The sequence below is a fragment of the Periplaneta americana genome, chromosome 16 (genome assembly GCF_040183065.1).
Source record: "Periplaneta americana isolate PAMFEO1 chromosome 16, P.americana_PAMFEO1_priV1, whole genome shotgun sequence".
Taxonomy (NCBI): Eukaryota; Metazoa; Arthropoda; class Insecta; order Blattodea; family Blattidae; genus Periplaneta; species Periplaneta americana.
Genome location: NC_091132.1, coordinates 48,293,817 through 48,306,307, shown reverse-complemented (window position 1 = coordinate 48,306,307; position 12,491 = coordinate 48,293,817). Strand labels below are relative to the sequence as shown.

Genomic DNA, 12,491 nt, shown 5'->3' with positions numbered 1-12,491 from the left:
ACAGAGTTCTACGTTCTACACTGTTCCCCCTACCTCGATTAACAGTTCCCCTACTCCACATCTGTAGAGTATCAGGACTAAAAATTACATCCGTACATGTTTTGGGATCCTCGTTAACGTATATTTAGTTTTGGCAAGCCATATATCTGTCCATGAAGAGCGATTTGTTATGGACTGTTCCACGGTTTTTTTCTCAATATGCATTATCGATAAGTAAATATATCCGGGAATAGCGCACCGAAAAATATAATGATTTAGTGAAAGATTCATGGAACTTTATTTGGAAACAAAAACACAAAATGTTGAAATATGTTTATTCTACAAGAAGAAATTTGACGTGTCCTTTAATAATAATAATAATAATAATAATAATAATAATAATAATAATAATAATAATAATACGACAGTAAGATACCGTAAATGGATCATATGCGGAGACAAATACTGTAGGAAGGCAGAAAATAGGAAAAATTGGAGAATAGTGTTTTTTGCAGTGAAAGACCTGCACTTGGCAGAAAACTATGAACGAATGAATAATAATAATAATAATAATAATAATAATAATAATAATAATAATAATAATAATGATAATAATTTTAACTGGAGTTTTCCTTCACCCAAACTTAATTTTAGTTCTCCATAAATATCTGCCTGCCGCATCTTCCTCTGTAAGCCTATTATAGTGTATATTTCTCTTTACTCCATGAATCCATTTTCAGTTTGGTCTTGCTTTTCGTCTGTTGCCGTCTGGATGCCAATTTAAAATGTTCTCTGGTATTCTATATTTCGACACAATAATAATAATAATAATAATAATAATAATAATAATAATAATAATAATAATAATAATAATAATAATAATAATAATAATAATCTTGGCTCTGGAACCCTTCAAGCATCCAGACCGATCAGACGCTTGCTGATATCACACCCATATGTCGAAGTAGAGGTGGACGATCATCCAATCAGAATGGAGGTATTGTGTGCTTAGCATGATGACCCCCCAGCCGTCATAGCTATCTTTCGTAACCGGATTTTGCTACCTATCGTAGCTCCCCAAGTGCATCACGATGTTGGGTGAGCACTGGTCCCATACACTGGCCGAAATTTTATGAAAAAGTTTCTTTCCCCTTAAGGATTCGAACAAGAGCTCATTCCGTAACGCGAGTCCTAGGGAGGAGGCCTTAGACCACGACACTAACGGCGCGGGACTGACATGTTCTTTAGCCGAACCTAAATCAATGATGTTGAACTGGGGAAGAGAGGGGTGGAAGCATGGAGAAAAAATTTGTTCCCCCGTCCACAAGGTCGTAGCCTTCAATGATGTATTAGTGATATTTGGCCAGTACACTAAATATACAGGGTGATTCACGAGGAAAGGTAACAAATTTTATGATACGATAATCTTAGGCCATTTTGAGTGAAAAAGTTCATATGAACATAGGTCCGTTTTCGAACGATGGAATTTTTTTTTTGGTAAAACGTCTAGCCCCAATGTGAATCAGACGTTACCATATGCTGCTGACGTGAGAACGTGAGACAAGGTCACCGATCGCAATGAATGACGTAATATTGGAATCTGCATTGTGAGCGATGTAGTTAAGAGAAAGAAACCGGGTGGTGGGGCATTACAAATGTCCAATCGTCTGCCCTTGTCTGATGTAATGACACAGAACCGCAGATAACACAAATACACTATCATCAATTCACAGCAGTTCAGTCAGCTACCTACAGTACAGTAGTTATATAGGTACAGTTATCAGAAGTGTTAAGTTGTGTTTTTCAAGATGCCTTATAAATTTTCGTGTACCGGATACGCCGATATTGTGTATGTTTATTGTTTGTGCTATGGAAGTTCCTTGCGAGCCGTCGCTGAATATGAACGACGCTTTCCGAACAGAAGAGTATCATATGGAAGAGTACTTACTGTCTATGGGATTGGATGAAAGACTTGGTATAGCAAAGGAAGGGGGAAACGAGAGAGGCGCTAATCGACCGTATTTTGGATCCGGCATAAAGAACAGCCACGAGCAACTCTCCCGAGCGATGAGCGCGATTCACGCCCGAGCGCAACAAACTTTATATTTGTTCGTTATCTATCTCTAAATGCGAGTTATTACAATGGAATCTGAGAAGTTTTTGTGAAATCAAAGAGCCATATCTCCGTAACCGTTCGAAAACGGACCTATATTCATATGAACTTTTTGACTCAGAATGACTTCAGAATTCACATCCTAAATTTTTTACCTTTCCTCGTGAATCATCCTGTATAATTATCTCTTCTCCCCTACCATATCCAATGACGCGAGGGTTGAAGGGAAGGGATGAGTTACGTGTTCTGCTTGTGACGTCTGCCGCAATTGTAGCACAGTTTTGCATCGCTGACCTAAATGTTTCACAACTACTGAACTAAATAACAGCCAGACTTACGGGCCAAGATTAAAATATTCCATACTGATAATTAATTCAGACGTAATTAATTTTGATAAATATAAGAATAAAATTAAACAAGTTGTTTAGTACTCGTGTCCCTTTTTATTATTATTATTATTATTATTATTATTATTATTATTATTATTATCGTGGCGATTACCACGGCCGTGCTGTGCTGCTGTTCCCGCACACTTCCTACGTCGCCGCCGCTTGACTGCGCCCCACGTATACCGCCACGCTCAGCCATGTACAGAACATTTGGTCCAATCTTCTCTCCCCTCTTCGTTACTTATTCAGGAGTTTAATCCCCGCTTATAGCACTGCCTCTCCTTCTTCCCCTCTCTGCAACTTTATCAAGTTTTCATGATTTTCCCTCTCTTCTCTTAACCCTTACCGACTCGTCTCTTTCCAGGACTTCTTGAATTCCCATCGTGTCTTGAATTGACTGTTTAATATTTATTTGTATTATTTCTTTTTTCCTCTTTCTTTCTTCTTCTTCTCCCCCCTTTCTCCCAAGTTGATACCGGTTATTTTATTGCAATATTCAGTTGTACGTTCCTAAAAGTAGTGGCTTGATTGGAGCTCTTGTAATATTCGGTTCTATTGTACGAGTGGCGTGCCATTAAATGAAAGAAGTTGGCGAGGTAGGAGAATGCCATCCACTTGGTTCTGCAAGACTCAAAACCTTTGCATGTTGTAACAAAACACGGGAGAATTATTTCAGCGCTTTTCGTCATTCTGATAATATCAAGGAAAATAGTACGTGGCCCTGGACGTTTGGCTCCTGTATAAACATCAGGGGGTTTTACGTAACTTGATGGACAGAAATGAAATCTGTGTTGTTTGGGTAAAGGGAGATAAGTCATAAAAATGAGTTCGGAGATAAATAATTAAAACTAAACTTGGAACCCTTATTACAAATAATTTTCTACACAAATAAAACACATCAACTGCTTGTATTCTTTGATTTTTGCACACTCACTTGTATAATTTAACTTGTGTGTTCATCTGGGGAACAAAATTCCACCTAGACAAAAAAAAATGGCTTATACCCCTTTACCCGAACACCACAGAAATATCACTTATGGAGGGGTGTTGTTAAACTTTTGGTAGGAGCTGTAGATTAAGGTACAGCAAGCAGAATTGATATTGCTTATAGAATAACCAAACTATTTTATTTGGAACTCTTATCTGTAGACATAATAAAGCTTGTCACTAGGGGGGCGGATGTTGATGACCTAAAAATCTACTTAAAATGATCATTAAAATGTGCTTAAAATAATGGAAAAATGACACAAAATTAAAAGCAAATTATATTTAAATATTATTGACCGTACTCGCACCACAACTTCTTAAAAATTAGTCACCTTGTTTCAATGACTACCCTGCAAATATCGGAGAAAGGAGGCAACTTCCTGGAATTTGACTGAGATGAAGGAAAAGATCATGCAACAAAGTGAAGGTTTTAAGGGAAAACTATGGATTTTAATGGGGGTGTACAATGTGTTCCAATCAGGGATGGTTCTTGTCAGTGCCTTCATTCTCCGTTTCCTTCTCCTTTTGCTCTTCATTTTTCTTACCAGACCTTCCATATGGGGAGTGTAAATGACAAAAATTGCGGCGTAGCTTGCATTCTTGCAATCTTTGTGTTAAAAATACTGTCTATTGTAGTATATCCCTTCCCAACCATATTGGGGACACAACGTCCTGTTGTCAAGTAAACTGTGAAAGTTTCCTTCCTTCCATATATGAATTCTAAAGACACCCTCGTACCAACGAAAGAACAGTAGTGGTTAAAGCCCCCACTTAAACTAAGTTGTTGTCAAGCATTTTATATTACTTCTGTTGTGCGAGATGAAGCCTTCAGCGGAATGAGGGATGGACTTTAGAGTCTGTTCCAAACTATAAAACTCAAACTTCACTATTATTCACTTATTCAGTAGGTAATTACTAGTAGGACCTATCTTGATCTGTTTGCTTAGAAAAAGATTTAATAATAATAATAATAATAATAATAATAATAATAATAATAATGAAATTAATAATGGCTTTATTTAACCTGGCAGAATTAAGGCCGTAAGACCTTCTCTTACACTCAACCAGGATTAAAACTTGCTTACATAGTTGAACATACAACTGGATCGGAATTAAGTAATTACATACTGATACAATTTAGGTACATAAAGAGATCGAAAGAGGTAGTTACATAGGCCTCATAACAGGCCTATGTGTAAAGAAGGAAGTAAAATGCATTCAAAAATGATCTAAAAGTTCTTCAAATATTAAAACTGACCAAAAAATATGAAAAAATGTAAAAATTACCTATGAGTTCAAAAAGTAAAAAAATGCAAAAAATGCAATATAAGAAATTAATTTTTTACGTTGATATTAACATAGAAAGGATTTCTACATTAATAGACATTGTCTTAATGTGAAAAATAAGAAGATGACTTTTCATCAACATCCGCCCCCTACTTATCATGAAAGCATCTTTACTAAGTTTATATTCGTCTGCGCTAAGAAGTTGATTGATGTTAACACCGTTTACATATTACTGATATTTAATTCTTACAGTTTTATCACTGACTTTATTTAAATACCTATTTATGCATACTTAGAACACACAGTAAAGTTTTTGTGTTGAGAGAAGCATCATTCTTGTTTCCACAGCTCCACCCCTGCTACTCTAACACGGTGCTGAGGGACACCTTCAACGTTACTCTGGGTAATCCTCTATCTCGACGCAAGATTCACAAAAGAGCCGGGTTGGAGATGGCGAAAAACACAAAGAAACACCAGTGAGCACAACATGGCGTTATGTGAATCGTGCTGCAGTTTGGCCGTTGCCTGATACCTTTCAAAAAAATGTAATTAAAATTCTAATATCTCGTCTTGCACAACTTATTTTTACATGCTATTGTAAAATTTATGTGATGTTCTTATGAATGTTCTACCATGCCATGTTTAATTTATTTCAGTTATGTAATATGTCTGTAATAATTGTAATGAAAATATCATGTGACGCTCTATGTTTTGGAGTTCTTGATTGGACACACAATTCAACATTCCGGTAAATTTATTTAAAACACGCTGTACATAATTTTCACTTTGATTAGTTCCTAAAATTATGAGTCGTGTAAATGATAAGTTAAATACTGTATTAGTTTGATGCATAATTTCATAGTTTTTTTTATTAAAACAAAAACTATTTATTTTACTTAACTAATCAATAATCTTTTCTTCTACGTGACTGACTCCCAACGTTCTTTTTACGATTACACTTTTAAGGAAATCTGGTGATTTACAGTTGAATATATCAAGCCAATTTTGAACAGCAGCTCAGTTATGAAAGAGATTCCCGAAGATTGTCGGATAGAGAGCGTAAAAGATGAAATCTGATGAAGCAATATCAAGAATATGTGGAATAAACTTGAGAAAACAAGGCTCTTAGCCCGGCTCATAGCTCTCCTTCCTGCCTAAGCAAAAGACCGACTCGAGCCGAGCTTTCTTCAGCGGCCCGGCTCTTCTCGAGCTTTATGTTTAGTAAATTGATTTGCGGTAGGCGTTATCCTCGAGAGTGACTTCCGATTCACTGACTAACCTAGCCCGACAGTGAAACAAATAAACAGAAATGACAACCTTAAATTGCACGGAGAATATTGAGAGGGTTTAGAATTGAACGGGTTACATCAGCTGCTTGTCTATGCGGATGACGTGAATATGTTAGGAGAAAATCCACAAACGATTAATGAAAACACGGGAATTTTACTGGAAGCAAGTAAAGCGATCGGTTTGGAAGTAAATCCCGAAAAGACAAAGTATATGATTATGTCTCGTGACGAGAATATTGTACGAAATGGAAATATAAAAATTGGAAATTTATCTTTTGAAGAGGTGGAGAAGTTAAAATATCTTGGAGCAACAGTAACAAATATAAATGATACTCGGAAGGAAATTAAACACAGAATAAATATGGGGAATCCCCTCTTATTATTCGGTTGAGAAGCTTTTATCATCCAGTCTGCTGTCAAAAAATCTGAAAGTTGGAATTTATAAAACAGTTATATTACCGCTTGTTCTTTATGGTTGTGAAACTTGGACTCTCACTCTCAGAGAGGAACATAGGTTAAGGGTGTTTGAGAATAAGGTGCTTAGGAAAATATTTGGGGCTAAGAGGGATGAAGTTACAGGAGAATGGAGAAAGTTACACAACGCAGAGCTGCACGCATTGTATTCTTCACCTGACATAATTAGGAACATTAAATTCTGACGTTTGAGATGGGCAGGGCATGTAGCACGTATGGGCGAATCCAGAAATGCATATAGAATGTTAGTTGGGAGGTCGGAGGGAAAAAGACCTTTGGGGAGGCCGAGACGTGATGGGAAGACAATATTAAAATGGATTTGAGGGAGGTGGGATATGATGATAGAGAATGGATTAATCTTGCTTAGGATAGGGACCGAAGGCGGGTTTATGTGAGGGCGGCAATGAACCTCCGGGTTCGTTAAAAGCCAGTAAGTAAGTATTTATTTATATACAAAAAAAATTTGCTTTCCAAATCGAAATCATATAAGTATACATTTATATCGTATTTGCATATTTATTTCTTTTCTTAAATCTATAATAGCTTTTAATGAAAATCACTAAATAAAATAATCTGGTAGAATATTTATGTGCAGTAATTAAATATTTCCAATATGACAAACATCTGAAAGAAAATGAATTAATATACTACCATATAATTATCAGTTTACCTTATTGAAAACTTGCCTCATCCATATCATTAAAGAGCATAACTGCTCTTATCCAAAAATAAAATCCAATTTATGACCATATTTTTAGAATTTCATTTTCCAGAAAATAAGGATTCAATAGTGTCACACAATGTAATCTTCCATCATATTTTTCCTGTTTCAGTGACCAATAGTTTAGTTTTCAGATTTTTTTTTAACGAATTGTGGAAAATCATTTAACCTGGACAAAGCGAGGTTTGCATCTAATAGCCTCATATTTAAAAATCCGAAGCAGTCATTAGCATGTAGCAGTCAAGAATTCTTAATTCTGTGACGATTACAAGTGAATTATGATTCTGAAAGAAATGTACGCTGAATACAGATATCACGAGCGTATATTATTAAAAAATAATCTTATGAAAACAGACGCTCTAAACTTACACAGTAAAATAGGCCCTAATTAACGACACCTCATTACGGCCAAAAATTATTCGCTGAAACATTTTAACTAACACTAACAAAATGCGTTTGGCCAATCATTTTCAACCACACCAGTCCTAGTCTGATAAAGTGAGAAGGGAAATTATTTGTGTAATTTGGCGATATTATGAAACCTTGGCGCACCTAACACTATCTCGGGCAGGAAGACGTGGCGCACCTAGCATTATGTCGGAGGTCTGTCGAGGTAACTGTGGCGCATCTCGCTGTCTCCACTCCTAAAATAATTTGTATATACACAAGGCATGTCTAAAACATCATCTCGCTACAAAGGATCCAATATACTCTTCATGTATATCCGTCAAAATCTCAAAGTCCTCATTTACTACGTGAATTACAAATTTGTAATATTGAATGACTGCGCTGGATTAAATTAGTGAGTTACAGTGACAATTAGGGGACAAGTGCTTTGATATACCATTTCATTTGCAGAACTGCAAAATGGTGATTAATTTAGTTGTTGGAGTATCTGCTGCGCACAAGGGCATCATTGAACTATAATGACCCCCTCCTATCCCTTTTCCGTCCATAATTATACTTCTGTGATGCTCAAATTCAGGATCCTGCAACTCGTCAATATGAACCGATTATGGGCTTCATTATCCAGCAGAGCTCGAAACCCGGCTCCTGCATCTGTGTTGGAGGATTATCTGTACTTATGTCTTCATAATTTAGTCATAGTTTAGCTGAAATACTCCCAGTAGAGGCGTCGGAGTTCAATACTACGTAATACTGCGACAGTTCTTTTTCGTTTCGGCTCCTGCATCTTGTTGGAGGATTATCTGTACTTATGTCTTCATAATTTAGTCATAGTTTAGCTGAAATACTCCCAGTAGAGGCGTCGGAGTTCAATACTACGTAATACTGCGACAGTTCTTTTTCGTTTCGGCTCCTGCATCTTGTTGGAGGATTATCTGTACTTATGTCTTCATAATTTAGACATAGTTTAGCTGAAGTACTCTCAGTAGAGGCGTCGGAGTTCAATACTACGTAATACTGCGACAGTTCTTTTTCGTTTCGGCTCCTGCATCTGTGTTGGAGGATTATCTGTACTTATGTCTTCATAATTTAGTCATAGTTTAGCTGAAATACTCCCAGTAGAGGCGTCGGAGTTCAATACTACGTAATACTGCGACAGTTCTTTTTCGTTTCGGCTCCTGCATCTTGTTGGAGGATTATCTGTACTTATGTCTTCATAATTTAGACATAGTTTAGCTGAAATACTCTCAGTAGAGGCGTCGGAGTTCAATACTACGTAATACTGCGACAGTTCTTTTTCGTTTCGGCTCCTGCATCTTGTTGGAGGATTATCTGTACTTATGTCTTCATAATTTAGACATAGTTTAGCTGAAATACTCTCAGTAGAGGCGTCGGAGTTCAATACTACGTAATACTGCGACAGTTCTTTTTCGTTTCGGCTCCTGCATCTTGTTGGAGGATTATCTGTACTTATGTCTTCATAATTTAGACATAGTTTAGCTGAAATACTCTCAGTAGAGGCGTCGGAGTTCAATACTACGTAATACTGCGACAGTTCTTTTTCGTTTCGGCTCCTGCATCTTGTTGGAGCATTATCTGTACTTATGTCTTCATAATTTAGACATAGTTTAGCTGAAATACTCTCAGTAGAGGCGTCGGAGTTCAATACTACGTAATACTGCGACAGTTCTTTTTCGTTTCGGCTCCTGCATCTTGTTGGAGGATTATCTGTACTTATGTCTTCATAATTTAGACATAGTTTAGCTGAAGTACTCTCAGTAGAAGCGTCGGAGTTCAATACTACATAATACTGCGGCAGTTGTTTTTCGTTTCGGCTCCTGCATCTTGTTGGAGGATTATCTGTACTTATGTCTTCATAATTTAGTCATAGTTTAGCTGAAATACTCTCAGTAGAGGCGTCGGAGTTCAATACTACATAATACTGCGACAGTTCTTTTTCGTTTCGGCTCCTGCATCTTGTTGGAGGATTATCTGTACTTATGTCTTCATAATTTAGTCATAGTTTAGCTGAAATACTCTCAGTAGAAGCGTCGGAGTTCAATACTACATAATACTGCGGCAGTTGTTTTTCGTTTCGGCTCCTGCATCTTGTTGGAGGATTATCTGTACTTATGTCTTCATAATTTAGTCATAGTTTAGCTGAAATACTCTCAGTAGAAGCGTCGGAGTTCAATACTACATAATACTGCGGCAGTTGTTTTTCGTTTCGGCTCCTGCATCTTGTTGGAGGATTATCTGTACTTATGTCTTCATAATTTAGACATAGTTTAGCTGAAATACTCTCAGTAGAGGCGTCGGAGTTCAATACTACGTAATACTGCGACAGTTCTTTTTCGTTTCGGCTCCTGCATCTTGTTGGAGGATTATCTGTACTTATGTCTTCATAATTTAGACATAGTTTAGCTGAAGTACTCTCAGTAGAGGCGTCGGAGTTCAATACTACGTAATACTGCGACAGTTCTTTTTCGTTTCGGCTCCTGCATCTGTGTTGGAGGATTATCTGTACTTATGTCTTCATAATTTAGTCATAGTTTAGCTGAAATACTCCCAGTAGAGGCGTCGGAGTTCAATACTACGTAATACTGCGACAGTTCTTTTTCGTTTCGGCTCCTGCATCTTGTTGGAGGATTATCTGTACTTATGTCTTCATAATTTAGACATAGTTTAGCTGAAATACTCTCAGTAGAGGCGTCGGAGTTCAATACTACGTAATACTGCGACAGTTCTTTTTCGTTTCGGCTCCTGCATCTTGTTGGAGCATTATCTGTACTTATGTCTTCATAATTTAGACATAGTTTAGCTGAAATACTCCCAGTAGAGGCGTCGGAGTTCAATACTACGTAATACTGCGACAGTTCTTTTTCGTTTCGGCTCCTGCATCTTGTTGGAGGATTATCTGTACTTATGTCTTCATAATTTAGACATAGTTTAGCTGAAATACTCCCAGTAGAGGCGTCGGAGTTCAATACTACGTAATACTGCGACAGTTCTTTTTCGTTTAGGCTCCTGCATCTTGTTGGAGGATTATCTGTACTTATGTCTTCATAATTTAGTCATAGTTTAGCTGAAATACTCTCAGTAGAGGCGTCGGAGTTCAATACTACGTAATACTGCGACAGTTCTTTTTCGTTTCGGCTCCTGCATCTTGTTGGAGGATTATCTGTACTTATGTCTTCATAATTTAGTCATAGTTTAGCTGAAATACTCTCAGTAGAGGCGTCGGAGTTCAATACTACGTAATACTGCGACAGTTCTTTTTCGTTTCGGCTCCTGCATCTTGTTGGAGGATTATCTGTACTTATGTCTTCATAATTTAGACATAGTTTAGCTGAAATACTCTCAGTAGAGGCGTCGGAGTTCAATACTACGTAATACTGCGACAGTTCTTTTTCGTTTCGGCTCCTGCATCTTGTTGGAGCATTATCTGTACTTATGTCTTCATAATTTAGACATAGTTTAGCTGAAATACTCTCAGTAGAGGCGTCGGAGTTCAATACTACGTAATACTGCGACAGTTCTTTTTCGTTTCGGCTCCTGCATCTGTGTTGGAGGATTATCTGTACTTATGTCTTCATAATTTAGTCATAGTTTAGCTGAAATACTCCCAGTAGAGGCGTCGGAGTTCAATACTACGTAATACTGCGACAGTTCTTTTTCGTTTCGGCTCCTGCATCTTGTTGGAGGATTATCTGTACTTATGTCTTCATAATTTAGACATAGTTTAGCTGAAATACTCTCAGTAGAGGCGTCGGAGTTCAATACTACGTAATACTGCGACAGTTCTTTTTCGTTTCGGCTCCTGCATCTTGTTGGAGCATTATCTGTACTTATGTCTTCATAATTTAGACATAGTTTAGCTGAAATACTCTCAGTAGAGGCGTCGGAGTTCAATACTACGTAATACTGCGACAGTTCTTTTTCGTTTCGGCTCCTGCATCTTGTTGGAGGATTATCTGTACTTATGTCTTCATAATTTAGACATAGTTTAGCTGAAGTACTCTCAGTAGAGGCGTCGGAGTTCAATACTACGTAATACTGCGACAGTTCTTTTTCGTTTCGGCTCCTGCATCTTGTTGGAGCATTATCTGTACTTATGTCTTCATAATTTAGACATAGTTTAGCTGAAGTACTCTCAGTAGAGGCGTCGGAGTTCAATACTACGTAATACTGCGACAGTTCTTTTTCGTTTCGGCTCCTGCTTCTTGTTGGAGGATTATCTGTACTTATGTCTTCATAATTTAGTCATAGTTTAGCTGAAATACTCCCAGTAGAGGCGTCGGAGTTCAATACTACGTAATACTGCGAGAGTTCTTTTTCGTTTCGGCTCCTGCATCTGTGTTGGAGGATTATCTGTACTTATGTCTTCATAATTTAGTCATAGTTTAGCTGAAATACTCCCAGTAGAGGCGTCGGAGTTCAATACTACGTAATACTGCGACAGTTCTTTTTCGTTTCGGCTCCTGCATCTTGTTGGAGGATTATCTGTACTTATGTCTTCATAATTTAGTCATAGTTTAGCTGAAATACTCCCAGTAGAGGCGTCGGAGTTCAATACTACGTAATACTGCGACAGTTCTTTTTCGTTTCGGCTCCTGCATCTTGTTGGAGGATTATCTGTACTTATGTCTTCATAATTTAGACATAGTTTAGCTGAAATACTCTCAGTAGAGGCGTCGGAGTTCAATACTACGTAATACTGCGACAGTTCTTTTTCGTTTCGGCTCCTGCATCTTGTTGGAGCATTATCTGTACTTATGTCTTCATAATTTAGACATAGTTTAGCTGAAATACTCCCAGTAGAGGCGTCGGAGTTCAATACTACGTAA

General features: G+C 37.4%; 1 protein-coding gene across 1 annotated transcript in view; it reads left to right on the top strand.

Annotated features, from left to right (window-relative positions):
- The window catches only part of LOC138691387 (sperm-tail PG-rich repeat-containing protein 2-like), a 98,802-nt gene extending 93,288 nt beyond the window's left edge, over nt 1–5,514 (top strand). Inside the window, exon 4 of the mRNA XM_069813299.1 lies at nt 5,104–5,514. Within this exon, the coding sequence (XP_069669400.1) occupies nt 5,104–5,235 (132 nt within the window). The 3' untranslated portion in view covers nt 5,236–5,514. The remainder of the gene's footprint in view (nt 1–5,103) is intronic.
- Nucleotides 5,515–12,491: the final 6,977 nt, after the last annotated feature.